Source organism: Penicillium maclennaniae, assembly GCF_028827695.1.
Source record: "Penicillium maclennaniae strain IBT 15551 chromosome Unknown utg000001l:1.0-3280838.0:1.0-3283122.0, whole genome shotgun sequence".
In the NCBI taxonomy this organism is placed as follows: domain Eukaryota; kingdom Fungi; phylum Ascomycota; class Eurotiomycetes; order Eurotiales; family Aspergillaceae; genus Penicillium; species Penicillium maclennaniae.
In genome coordinates, this window is record NW_026623213.1 from 1217506 (window position 1) to 1230498 (window position 12993).

At 50.8% G+C, this 12993-nt stretch overlaps 5 protein-coding genes across 5 annotated transcripts; 3 read left to right on the plus strand and 2 right to left on the minus strand.

Annotated features, from left to right (window-relative positions):
- Positions 1-3296: 3296 nt before the first annotated feature.
- N7477_000469 (Rab family GTPase) lies at positions 3297-4296 on the plus strand (the record flags this gene model as incomplete). The annotated part of the gene is made up of 3 exons (XM_056962132.1): positions 3297-3380; positions 3444-3507; positions 3674-4296. The coding sequence occupies 3 exons, from the start codon at positions 3297-3299 to the stop codon at positions 4294-4296; spliced, it is 771 nt and encodes a 256-aa protein (XP_056827135.1).
- Positions 4297-4671: 375 nt separating this feature from the next.
- Positions 4672-5658, plus strand: N7477_000470 (40S ribosomal protein eS7; the record flags this gene model as incomplete). The annotated part of the gene is made up of 3 exons (XM_056962133.1): positions 4672-4827; positions 5118-5200; positions 5295-5658. 3 exons carry the CDS (start codon positions 4672-4674, stop codon positions 5656-5658), a joined length of 603 nt encoding a protein of 200 aa, XP_056827136.1.
- Positions 5659-6203: 545 nt separating this feature from the next.
- N7477_000471 (putative dynactin Arp1 p62 subunit RO2) lies at positions 6204-8141 on the minus strand (the record flags this gene model as incomplete). The annotated part of the gene is made up of 3 exons (XM_056962134.1): positions 6204-6454; positions 6502-7694; positions 7759-8141. 3 exons carry the CDS (start codon positions 8139-8141, stop codon positions 6204-6206), a joined length of 1827 nt encoding a protein of 608 aa, XP_056827137.1.
- Positions 8142-8811: 670 nt separating this feature from the next.
- On the plus strand, positions 8812-9865 carry N7477_000472 (uncharacterized protein; the record flags this gene model as incomplete). The annotated part of the gene is made up of 2 exons (XM_056962135.1): positions 8812-8940; positions 8987-9865. 2 exons carry the CDS (start codon positions 8812-8814, stop codon positions 9863-9865), a joined length of 1008 nt encoding a protein of 335 aa, XP_056827138.1.
- A 189-nt stretch (positions 9866-10054) lies between these two features.
- On the minus strand, positions 10055-10702 carry N7477_000473 (actin-related protein 2/3 complex subunit 5 family protein; the record flags this gene model as incomplete). Its single annotated transcript, XM_056962136.1, has 2 exons — positions 10055-10280; positions 10344-10702. The coding sequence occupies 2 exons, from the start codon at positions 10700-10702 to the stop codon at positions 10055-10057; spliced, it is 585 nt and encodes a 194-aa protein (XP_056827139.1).
- Between the last annotated feature and the right edge of the window lie 2291 nt (positions 10703-12993).

Below are 12993 nucleotides of genomic sequence, written 5' to 3' on the forward strand. Positions count from 1 at the left end.
TCGGGGGGTGGATTGGGAGCTCGTTTGACAAGCGATTCCCTGAGTTCAAAATCCTATATAAGAATCGTTCGTGGTGTTTACCGTGAGTTCTTCGTCCCATCACCATTCCTCATCCTGCACGCCACATTTGCAGCTTTCGCACCCTTCCCATTTCTACGTCGCAACGCCTTCTACTGTTCCCCAACATTGCCTGACAATGATTCTCTCCGCAGATCTCAACATGATTCTGCGAGATCTTTCTGCTTTTAACATGGGCCGCGGCGCCTACGACACGACTGGCGTTAAGAAGCCTGGCGCTCCCCCGCCGCCTCCGAAATGAACAACCTTCGAGATACCCATCTTCACATTTTTTCCGCTCAGCGGTAATGCTTTGAATTCAATCTGGCGCCCATGGATGCTGGCGTTTGATGCCTTCTACGTTTTTTTTTTTTGGAGTTCACTCTCTTTCGGTGAGTCCCTATGCCACGCATCATATTGGGCAGCAAAACTGACTATCCAATGCAGACACCTGTATCACTATTTACTTTGTCACTCTCGATTTCTTTCGGTCATATCTGCTGTTCATTCGCCACTGGCTTTGTGCGACCTTATTATACCCTTTTAATTCATGCTGCTTGCATCGGTTTTCGGATTTTCAGCGTCGATTTATTTTTTCTTCGACTTGGTTTCGTTGTCTTCGCATCCTTGCTTTGCCTCCTCGGAAAACCTCAACCTCCTTTGACTCCGCCACACCTAATACCTCACTTCCGACACAACTTTCCGATATCTTAACTGTCCGACATCTCAAAAGTGCCTTTATTCTTTGTTGACTTTTCCTTTTTGTTTATTGATATTTCGTTACTACTCCCACGGCGTTAAAAGGCATAGATGGGACGGATATTTTTGCATGGGAATGCATGGGTTGATACCAGATGAACCTAGACCTTCGACCTCACGGTCAATAGCACGTTTTGCTGATTCTGTTTCTCTTCTTGGGCTGCTGCATTTCTGTATGTGTATTTGAAATTGATGTCTGTATAGTTAATTCTCGCGCAACTTGATCGTAAGCGCCTATCAATTTTTCCTGTTTTTGTTCCTCGGTCTAGACTCCTCCCGCCTTTCCCTGCGCATCGTACATGCCCGGCACATCGACTCTCACGTTTCCCGGGCTTTGACAGCTGTCCTGGGCGGGAAGCGTTGATCGTCGGGCAGATTTGCTTGATGACCGTCAAGCCAGGAACTGTCAGTCCGATTTTTTGGTTATCCTGAACAATACTTCGGTAAAGCGCTCGGGAGCCTGAACGAGGCCTCGCTGGCGCCCGAAATCATCGCGCATACATTTTGGGCACTAGTCTTGACCGCCTGGGATGATATTTCGTGGTGTTCGCGATAATGTAGTCTCCTGCTCGGCCCCCAACCAGTTCCTAGGGCCGGTCCATAGAGCAGTATGTCATGGTGGGTCGCACCTTGTTTCGAATGCAAGGAAGGTCTAGACTCTTTCATGACCGCTAGTGTAGGAACTTGTATTTGTATGGTGGGTCCATATAAAGAAAAGAAATCGCTACAGATCCGAGTGTTGCCGAGGTCCATTGTGGTCTGCAATTTCTTTCCTAGGCTACGACGTACTTTTGCTTTAAGCAGCTTCCAGTGTTGATTTCGTCGTCTCAAGTGCTACTTTACAACCTCAAACATGCCAGGAAGGATTCAGTTCTGTACCTTCAGAGACAATCTCCTGCTTCAACAAAGAAACAGAGCAATACTACATTTTCGAGCTGCGATGCCACATTATGCGTGACGTTCTATTCAATTTGCACCGGTTTGTCAATGGGTTTTGTCGTTCAAATGCTACATATCGATTGGCCGTCTGGTAAAAGTTCCCGGCATGATCGACGCTCGACGGGGTGTATCGTTATTGAGTAGCGTGTAGGTCGATCTAGAGGCATCCTTGGAATGGAGTCAAGTCAGCATGTGAACTCAGGAAGCTGCTGTTGCATTTTGCTGCTTAATTCTGCTTGAGATAGATCATCAACTCATCTATGGTAGATATAGACTCTATCAGGGGTGTCCTGATGTTGCATAGTAGCCGCTGAGCGAAAGCCACTGAAGCTCAGCGTCGGGTTGCAGGTGACTCAATCGGGTAACTTGGCCAGGGATACATAATACTGCGACCCTACCCATCACATGAGTATATCACCGATGAGTATATAAGCGAGACACTCTGAAGGACGAAGTAGTTACATGCAGTTCGTGATAAAAGGTGGTTCTGGAGATAGTCAGACTTTCCTCTGCTTGGAGTTTGTTGGCTATACTCGAGACACAATAATCAAGATACGGGCGCGATATCCTCTTTACCTGCCTTCATTGCGTGATGTATCAGGTGTTCTCGATTGGTCGAGCCTTTTGGAGCCTCCTCGATTGACAGTTTCTAGAAAGTTGAAAGGGATATTGAGTATGTATTGGATGCCCCGGAATGTTGAATATACCTACATTGGACATAAACTCGACAACGTTCTGGAGCAAAAGGAAGGGAAATTCTGTGACCTGCATCTGAGCTCAACTTGGCCGAGAGCTTTCGCAGTAGGTTTCGGTACTCTTGGAACCAATTTGAGGCTGAATCCTAATGTACACTGCCTATCGGTCACACTGCTATGATTGGCAAAGATAGATGCCGAGCGAAAACATCGCGGAATATTCCCATTTTCATCATTGGTAATTGCCTGATTGTCATATGATCGGCTCTATGATCATTACAATGTTCAAGGTGGTGGAACGAGATTCAGACATTCTGCTAAACCCTACCAATTTGTTTTATATACATCGGCGCAACATAGCTTGTCAACAACTTTCCAATATCCAAATGTTGGCGATTTTGATATTTTTGTTCGACCGAGCCACTTCATATAGAACAACTCAGGCATCGAAAGAGGAATAGAAAAAAGCCAACTGCAATTCCATCATGGAATCGTACATCATACTTGCATAGACCGAATCCCGTGACTGCCGGAACCTCCTATCCGCGCTAAACCGCGTACGGAACACCGCCATCATCATCGACCTCCGCTTGAGAACCGCAAGTCCCTCCAAACACGCTTTAGAGCATCGACAGGTTCCTCTCACCCCACAAACTCTAGAGGCACATTCACTGTGTTTCAAAATAAATCATACCTACCGGGCCCTGTCTCAACGCTAAGTCACAGCTGAATTTGCCAGCTCAGCCTTCTGCCTGATCGCCCGATCGTTTGACAGGCGTCGCATTCTGCACGACTGCCTGACCTGAGATCTCTATAATCGCCACATTCAACGTTCTGTCTCAAATCATGTCCGACTCAGCAGGCGCCAACGCACCCAAGCCGAGCAGCAGCGTCAAGCTCGTGTTGCTGGGTGAAGCTGCAGTGGGCAAGGTATGCTTCTTCTCAATCCGTCAAGCAGCAACCAATAGCTGACACTTTGTTCTTCGCTTACAGTCGTCGCTTGTGCTTCGATTCGTCAACAACGATTTTCAGGAGAACAAGGAGCCCACCATCGGCGGTAAGACTCCCCTAATGACCGCATTAACCCCGAGCGCGAGACTAGCTGCGCCGATGTTAGCCTATCGTTCTCTCTGTGATGGTATAGCGCTGGCGCATCAGTCAGAGAAGGCACAATCCATGGCTATCATGCTGCTTCGGAGTGACCGGCTAACGTTATCGTCCAGCGGCCTTCCTGACACAGAAATGTACCCTCCCAACACGCACGATCAAGTTTGAGATCTGGGATACCGCCGGCCAAGAAAGATTTGCGTCGCTCGCCCCTATGTACTACCGCAATGCCCAAGCCGCCCTTGTCGTCTACGATGTCACAAAGCCTTCGTCGCTGACTAAAGCAAAACACTGGGTCGCTGAACTGCAGCGCCAGGCAAGCCCCGGGATTGTCATTGCACTTGTTGGTAACAAGCTGGACTTGACCAATGACGGTGGCGATGCCTCCGCGGCCCCTGAGCCTGTTACCGAGTCTGTTGGTGCCGAAGGAGATGAGACCACCAATGAGGTGGCCGAGGACGCCACCCCTGGTGATGCCCGAAAGGTGTTCACTCGTGAAGCCAACAGCTATGCGGAAGAGGAGAGCTTGTTGTTTTTTGAAACTAGTGCCAAGACCGGTACCAACGTGGTGGATGTGTTCACAGCAATTGCCAACGCCATTCCCGAGAGCAGCCTCAAGACTGGCCGGGGTGCTGCCGGATCTGGACAGACTGCTCTCGGCGGACGCTCTGGAGAAGACTCTCGGGTAAATCTGGGTGAGCGAAATGCTGCGACGGCCAAGGAGGGCTGCGCTTGTTGATCGGGCTGTTCTGAAATTCACCTACCTTGCAATTCTCCACGGGTGAAGGCGTCTGTGCTTCTATGTTTCTTTTCGTTCTGTGCTGCTCCCTAGGGAGACATACAGCCTGTGCTATATCCCTCTTGCCTTCTCCAAGTATCTAGACAGAAATGTAAATGTTCGAACCAATCAGATGCGGGGACAACGTGGTCTCGTGACATAGATCACCTGATCCAACAACCCTCACTTAATCAGCAGCAAGCCACCCTAGGCCTAATCGGGAACAAGCGTCACCCTAAGCGAAGTTGTGGATCCCACAGCAAATTCCCATCGCTCGATGAGAGTAGACCTCCCTCTGTCGACACCTGTAACCAGCACATCCGCCCCGTCGCAATCATGGCCGCCATCAACAAGATTGCCCTCAACTCCCCCTCCCGGCAGAGCCCCTCCGAGCTCGAGACCGCCATCGCTGGCGCTCTCTTCGATCTCGAGAGCAACACCCAGGACCTGAAGGCTTCCCTTCGTCCTCTGCAGTTCGTCTCTGCCCGCGAGGTAAGAATTACAATCGCTTCGCATATCGATGTCCCAGGATCGGAGTCGCAGGAATTTTGTGTGTGCAATGGTGCTGTCGGGCCGAAAATTGAATATTTGTGGGAATTGTGGAATTCTGTCAATTCCATGCTACATTTGCTCTAGGACGCAATTATGGCGCGAAGGCAATTGGAAAGATGACAGGATCACCAGCACAAAATTTCTCGGCGTCGGTTCCAGGAGTTTGGATTTTCGTGCATATCGTTCGCGCACAACATTTTCGAGACTGGACTTCTAACATCGCACAATAGGTTGAGGTCGGCCACGGCAAGAAGGCCATCGTTGTCTTCGTCCCCGTTCCCCTCCTCCAGGGCTTCCACAAGATCCAGCAGCGGTAAGTGACAAAAATTATGATGTCGACCACTGAGTGGTACTCCATGGTGAAGAAGATGGACACAGTGGGAACTAACGTGAACCCTCCCCAACAGCCTGACCCGCGAGCTTGAGAAGAAGTTCTCCGACCGCCACGTTCTCTTCGTTGCTCAGCGCCGCATCCTGCCCCGCCCCAAGCGCTCCGTCAACTCGCGCACCTCCCAGACTCAGAAGCGCCCCCGTTCCCGCACTCTGACTGCTGTCCACGACGCTATCCTCGCTGACCTCGTCTACCCCGTCGAGATTGTTGGCAAGCGCGTCCGCACCAAGGAGGATGGCTCCAAGACCCTCAAGGTCATTCTTGACGAGAAGGAGAAGGGTGGTGTTGACCACCGCCTCGATGCCTACGGCGAGGTCTACCGTCGTTTGACCGGCCGTAACGTCGCTTTCGAGTTCCCCCAGAGCGGCGCCGAGTTCTAAATATGTGCTCGTGTTGTTGCTAGTTGCGGTGGGAAGGATGTCTTGGTATGATGGGTTACTTGTTTCTAGGTCTGAAACTCCACTAGATTCGAGGAGCATGACGGGTGAAAGACCAAAAAAATGCATTCACGGGTTTCTTTTTGAGTTATGTGGCCCTTTCTTCCATTGACTTGTGCATGGTTTGCCCTCCGGTTTTCAATTTCCGGGGTGTGACGGAGCTAAAATTCCATCCGGGCCGTGTTTCTCTAATGAGGATGGGATGGGATATGTGATAAATATTCCAATTGAACAATTCCGACTTTCAATTGCTCCACCGTAGTCTTGGAGGTAGTCGTACACGGTTGCGGCTTGATCTTAAGATTTGACCTATGTCCTGTCCTCGTAGGGTATAGCTAATTACCAGGTCATCGACTCGAAGTGTTGTCGATGCCAAAGCTTGGAATCAGATGTCAAGGCAATTCACTGCATTGATGTATGTGTCACACACTAGCTACACTCCGGGGTATGGAAAAGGAATTATCAACAAGACAAAAAAGTCCGCACATCTACAAAGAAGCCTGGATTCTCCCCACGCCCAACACCATCCAGTAGGCTAGTTCCCGAGCCACCAAGTCATCTGGCTTCGATGCCTTTCCGAGATTTTGTTGCTCGAGTTGGGCTTCCGCATCCCATTCCATGTGCACAAATACCGGGATTTCTAGAACATCCTCATCCTGCTGGGTATTCAATGTGCCATCCTCGACTGTTGTCTCGTTACCTGCCTCGGCTTCAGAGCCAGGAAGTGTTCCGGGACGACCTCTAATACAACTGTCGTCCAATTGCGGCCTTTGTCCCAGACCTTACCGGCCTCTGGCACTCCGCGGAGAGTCGCGAGTTTTGGATCACCAGTCACAGGAGCCGAGGCACCCTGCAATGCTTCATCCCATACGTCGCTGTTAGCACCAATGTCGAATTGGGGCGAAAGAACAGTAACTTTGCTGGCCACACGACCCGGAGTGACTGACGGCGTAGCAAGCGTGATGCGCACAGGATCGAACATGTGGTTCTTCAATGTGAGCAGAACATGAATCGGGCGAAGAGGAGGCAATGAATTGAGGTCTGGTACCGGAGCAGACATCATAGAAGAAGATGATGGAAGTGCAAGAGGGCGTAGTGTTGGGAGAGGAATGTAGCTGAGAGCAATGAGACGGATACGGAAGCGAGTAGACTGTGGCTTGGTCTCTGGCTTCACGAGGATGTGCTTGCAAGTCTTGCAACGTTTGGCACGCTTGGTACGAAGCAGACATGGCAGTGGGATCAAGTCATCAGTGAATCGAACGTCGGGAGATTGGTCCTTACGCTGTTCGATTGATGCGACGCCGTCCCAGCCGCATTCGCGGGATGCGAGGCGCTGAATCACGTCGGCGTCGCCATTTTCTGGAGCAATGCGGAGACCCTCGCTGGATGTAAGAGCTTCGCGCATGACTGGGGGCTTGGATTTTTGTTTCTTGCTGCCACCGTAGAGCGCTGACAAACGAGACGAAGAGGCATACAGAGACATAAGTCGGTTTAGGGCTCCGGGCGATGAGAATCCAAGGTCTGAGCCGAGAGGATCACCGGGCGACGTTGATGTCTCGGAGATCTGTGTACGGTAGAATGCCTTCAAGGCTGCGAACCGAGCATCTGCACCGAGATTCGGCGTGGATGTCGAATCTTCATTTGTTGCCGGCTGCTCTTTACTGCCCTCGCGAGAAGCGGATTGCTCGTCGATAGATGCATAGCTTGACAAAGGGGACTTCAAATCCCCAAAAGTACGCGAGTCCTGCCTTGATCGGTCATACGAAGGGATAGCAGTGGCGTCGGTCATCTTTTGTAGCTGGGTGCGAATGTTGGTCGGCTTGTCGAACTTAATTCCTATGTCGAGTGTTGTCCACATGCAATAGCCGCAGGAGAGCACCCAGGGGCCTTGTTGGCTACCAGCTCCTGCAACATTTTCAATTGTGCTCACAGCCAGAGGAGCTGTGCAACTTGGGCAATTGAAGCAGTTTCGGCCACAGCTGGACATTAGGCATGTTAGCATGTCTTATCTTCTCTAGAGGAACCGAGACTTTGAGCACGTACCGGTTACCGTCACTCCTAACCATACTGCTTGGGGTCTCGAATAGACAGTTTGGACAGTACCAGCTTACAATCTCTTCCGTTATGCATCGAGGACATTTGATCTGGTGGCAGTCCTCGCAGTATAGGAGCTGTTCGGGAGGATAGAGCGAGAAATTGGAACGCGGCGCCCGAGGATCAAAGGTCTGCTCCTCTTCTTCTTCCTCTTCGTCTTCGTCTTCATTTATTTCCTCCTCGGATATCTTGTTTTCATGATCGACATTTGGCTGCTCCGGGCTCGGTGATTTCTGCGGTGTGCCCCTCGACCTCCGCTTCCTGGCCGGATCGGCCACAGGAGTGTCGGCGCAGGGGCATGAGATATATGTGTAGGGAAATGGGCGCGACATTGTGTTTCAGCAAAGGTATTTATGACGAAATAGCGCTTGGTTGCAACATTTGTTCATTCCTTCAAATCATGCTTCACGTCGGCGGGTACTTCAGCGATGAGAGATAGGGGCGGACAAGCTCTGGCGGCGACGCGTAACAAAGGACGAGGAAGCAACTCGCTTTGACTTGATATGAGAATCAGTACGTAGAGAAACAGCCGACTTCCAGCTTTTTGTATGGCAAACCGCCTATCGCGGGGATCGAGTCCACGTTGCTGCACGACGACGTACCAGGGTCTCACTGGGTCAATGGCTCTATTGCATTCCAAGAATGTGTTAAAAGCGCACAGAAGCTCACACCGAGCAGCCCAGAGGCAGTGAACCGTGTTAGTCCCCAACTTCCAGAGCAGCGAAAAAAAAGTGCGCGATTCGCGGAGAGAGAGCTGCGGAGGTGCCGCATCAACAATCGACGTCAGAACAAAATTTGGGACTCGACCTCAGCTTCATCTTCAACTCCACAGACCACCACCGCAACATGGCCTAGGCCCTTTTAAACTTCATACTCAATCAACAGTAATCTACATGTCGGCTACCATGTTTTTCTCTACACACAATTCGCGCCAACCTTCCCCGGCGCTCCTTGGCCGCAGCCTCCGCGCGGACGTACGCCAGCCAGACGCCCGGCAACCCCATGCTGGAGGTCTTCAACCGCAAGACGAAGCACATGCAAAAAGACCGGGCCGCTCAAAACGTCGAGCAGAGCCGAAAGGTCGATTATTTGAAGGACGAGGTTGCAATGAGGTTATGTGAGCGTTTGCTGGTAAGGAAAGCGACGAAACAAGGGCTGCGGCTCTGAGCGGACAAAGAAGCCAGACGCTAACTCGATCTTGGCTTGCGACCAGGACATTAAACGCAAATTCCCCAATGTGCTCGACCTTGGCGCGAACAGCTGCAACATTGCACGGGCGCTGACGACACCGAACCTCGACATGGCGGCACCAGAGGGCGTGATAACTCCGCCGCTGGCAGAGCGCATTACGAAATTGACATGCGTGGAAACATCGCGCGCATTGTTGCACCGAGATGAGGAATTGCCGTTCAATAAGGAAATTGATATCACTCGCGACGTAATTCCGGATCTGGAGTCTCTGCCGTACGAGCCGAACAGCTTTGATGCTGTGCTCTCGTCACTTTCTATTCACTGGGTAAACGATCTCCCCGCGTTGCTCAACCAGGTAAACACTATTCTCAAGCCCGACAGCCCGTTCATTGCTGCAATGTTTGGTGGTGATACTCTCTTTGAGCTGCGTGGATCGTTGCAGCTGGCTGATATGGAGCGCCGTGGCGGAGTGTCACCGCATGTCTCGCCGCTGGCTGATGTGAAGGACGTGGGAAGTCTCTTGAACCGTGCTGGGTTCAAAATGCTTACGGTCGACGTCGAGGACATTGTTGTGGAATTCCCGGATACCTTTGCTCTGATGCAAGATCTGCAGGCCATGGGCGAGAGCAATGCTATTTTGCACCGAGAAGCTGGTCCCTTGTCGCGAGAGGTACTGCTAGCCAACGAGGCTATTTACCGGTCTTTGCATATGGAGGAGGATGCTCCCGGAATCCCTGCAACATTCCGGATGATCTATATGATCGGATGGAAGGAAGGCAAGGACCAGCCGCAGCCGTTACAGCGTGGAAGTGGCGATGTCAACTTGAAAGATATCTTGGGTGGTGGAGACTTCGAGAAGCCATAAAACGCTGCGGCAAAACAAAAGGGGGCCATAGACAGTGCCCACCATAATGTCATAGTATCACAATTGTAACATTACGCTGAAAGCAACACACGAGGAAGATTGTTCAAAAAAATTGAAATGTATGAAATGCAATTAAGCCTCTACCAAACCGGCAAATGAAAACATACAGACTCGTTTTGATGCTTCCACTCAAACCGTCCGGCGGTCCGTCATGACACGCACAATCGATCCAGTCCCTGCCAACTCCACTAGCTTCTCGTGCCAGTTGAGCAAGACGCTCATCTGCTGGCCACCACCACCCTCGCCCAAGTTGCGGCCCTGGATTTGCGAGAAGCCACCGGTACTCTGCGGGGAGACCGACTTGGCAGAAGACTTAGCACCACTGGGGCCGGAAGAGACCGACATTCCCTTGTAGCTGGACGGAGTTAGCGCATACTCTTACGAGCATGAAAAACGCAGTATCAATGGCCACACATACATATACTTCATCAAGCAGTCTGCCCGCTCTGCCCCGCCATCTGCGCCACAGACTCCCTCCAGGACACGGGCCATGTCGCCCTGTCGAATTCCCTGGAGCACCTCAATCACAGTAGCGAGGTGGACCTCCTTGGCGCGGTCGTCGCCGCCCAGCGGCGCTGTGTCAAGAGCGGTTCGGAGTGCGCCCTCGGCGTCACCGCCGCGCAGCAGCTGGCGCACCTGGTTCGCGATGTTGGCGGCATCGGCCGAAGTCTCGGGCTGGGGCAGCGTAGCGGGAAGGAGGGTTTCCATAGGGAAGTTGACCGACGACTCCGGGTCGAGCTGGTCGACGTTGATGGTGCGATAGTTGATTTGCGACATGGTGACGGTTTTGTGTGGGTTATAGTTCAGGACGAAACGATGAGAGGGTAATTGGCTTAAGAAGGGACGCTCAATTCAAAGTTGAAAGCAATGACCGTGTCGGCGAAGCTTGTTGGTTGCCAGGAGACGTGTTGGGTATCGGTGTGGTGGAGGGAAGCGGGGAGATCGGGGATGGGGGGAGGATCGCGGGCGGTGCGAGGCCGAGGTCGAGAGATACAAGAGAGGCGGATTGATGGGAGGAGCTTGTTCCACTTTGGTCACAGCCCAGCTAAGCGATACCAGTTGATTGCAATAGGGACTAGAGATGGAGGCGGAGCTGCGCACTCGGGGAGGTAACGGCGTCTTGGTGCCTAAGGCATATGCTCCCATTCCGCTGCCTGGAGTATGGATCCATAGTTTGATGCATTCTATAGTTACGATGACTCGAATTCTCAAATAGCCTATGCAAGCAGCTCAGGTGGCTTGAGATAAATATTGTCTCCTTGTTGAATGTTAGTTGAATTTAATTCAATGGTTCAAATCATGAGAATCATTGATTGTTGACATGTCCAAGCAAGCCATTAACACCCTTGTTGGCTTGTTTATGTAGTCAATGCCCGATTGCGAGCTTTTCAGATTCTTACAAAGAAACTTCCAAAATGTGGAGGTTATATTGAGTCGCTTCTCAACCTATTGAGGGCTTCCATGAGTCGTAGCCAGTAAACCTCAAGAGCTCAATATTCGTCTACGTCCAAACCATTCTCACGATATACCTCCAAGCCATACCTTGCAAACTGACTCCTTGCGCGGATCATCTGGCCGTTTGGGGGAACGATGCAGCATACTGTTGCTACTGCTGCCAGTATCGACGCTGCCACGTTCGCACCGAGTCCATCGAACAGGTTGTGATCGAGATTCAACGCTCTGAGTGTGCTGATACCGGTGACTTTGCGCATATTCGCTCTTCAATGCTCCCGCCTTAAGAATGGTCGGAATGGCCAACAACAAGTCCGAGAAGTAACGGCCCACTACAACCTCGGCAATGTGTGGAACGACACCCGTAACGATGCAGCAGACGCGGTATAACAAAGTGCTGATGATAAGTAGAGCCCTTTACGGCCAGAGGAGCGGAGTAGGATAGAAAGATAATACCACCAATACATTGCCTGATCAGATAGCTGCGTTGGAAGTAGAAGCATCTCGGTACTGTGTGATTTCATGAGCGTAGTACTGACAGCGAGACGAAGAGAAAGATGGAGAATGTTCGCCCTATACCAAACTCTTCTGCAGCGTGATCGGCCGTGGTGTTCTATAGATCGCGCATTAGCTTCGACTTAGACAATGACTGTCCAACTCCATACACCAGCTGTACTGATTGCGGTTCTGTCGCACGGTTGTCAGCCATTTCTTGTTCTGTTCTGTGAAGGAAAGACCTACGTAAATAATTCAAGGAAGATAATCACACTACTATCAAAACTCTTCCGTGATGTTGACCAATCCCTGGGATGTTTTGTGTTTGAAGCCGACCAGCGGATCAATTTCCCATCCGAAGTGTATTCCAGATCCGAGTCAACAATGACCGAGTGAATCTTGCTGGGTTCATGCGAAGGAGGCGATTTCAAAACTACCCTCTCCTGAGAAGACTCCATTGCACATAGGACGACAGTAGAATTGAAGAAAGCAGATGAGAGAAAGGAGGAAGACCTATATTTTCTGACGACAGCAAGGCACAAGGCAAGGATCGGCGACGTGAACCGCCTCTCTTGCCAGGTCCAATATATTGTATTTATGAAGATGGCCTCAAGTATAACCCACTCGCCCGTCCGGAGCCATCACTGGTCACCACGCGGATCTCCGGTTCCACTACGCAAGGGGATGATGAAATCGAGCTGAAGTGATTCTTCCAAACTACGATCTGTGGCTTTCGACCGAGGAACAGGATCTGCGGACACATTGCATCACTAGCCTTGATTTTGCGTCGAGTCAATCTGAAAATTTTCCGATCTCTTCAAGGGCTAGATCAAAGCTCATGTCTGAGAGACAATTTAAAAAGCCAATTAAAGCCAGCTATATTAGCACGAACTTGTGACTTTATTCCATGCTACCCGGAGATTCAAAGGATCACTTCTTTGTTTTATTCCTACTTTCTACTGCCTGCAAGCTTTGAAGATCTACCACAGGTGCAAACAAGCATTGAACAGTTGAGTTCGTTTGGTTGACACTCTTCTACCTGGAAAAGGGGGTACTCGAAACAGCCCAAACTTGGTCAATGCATCATATTAGGATTCTCATGACTGAAAGGTGGTTTCAAA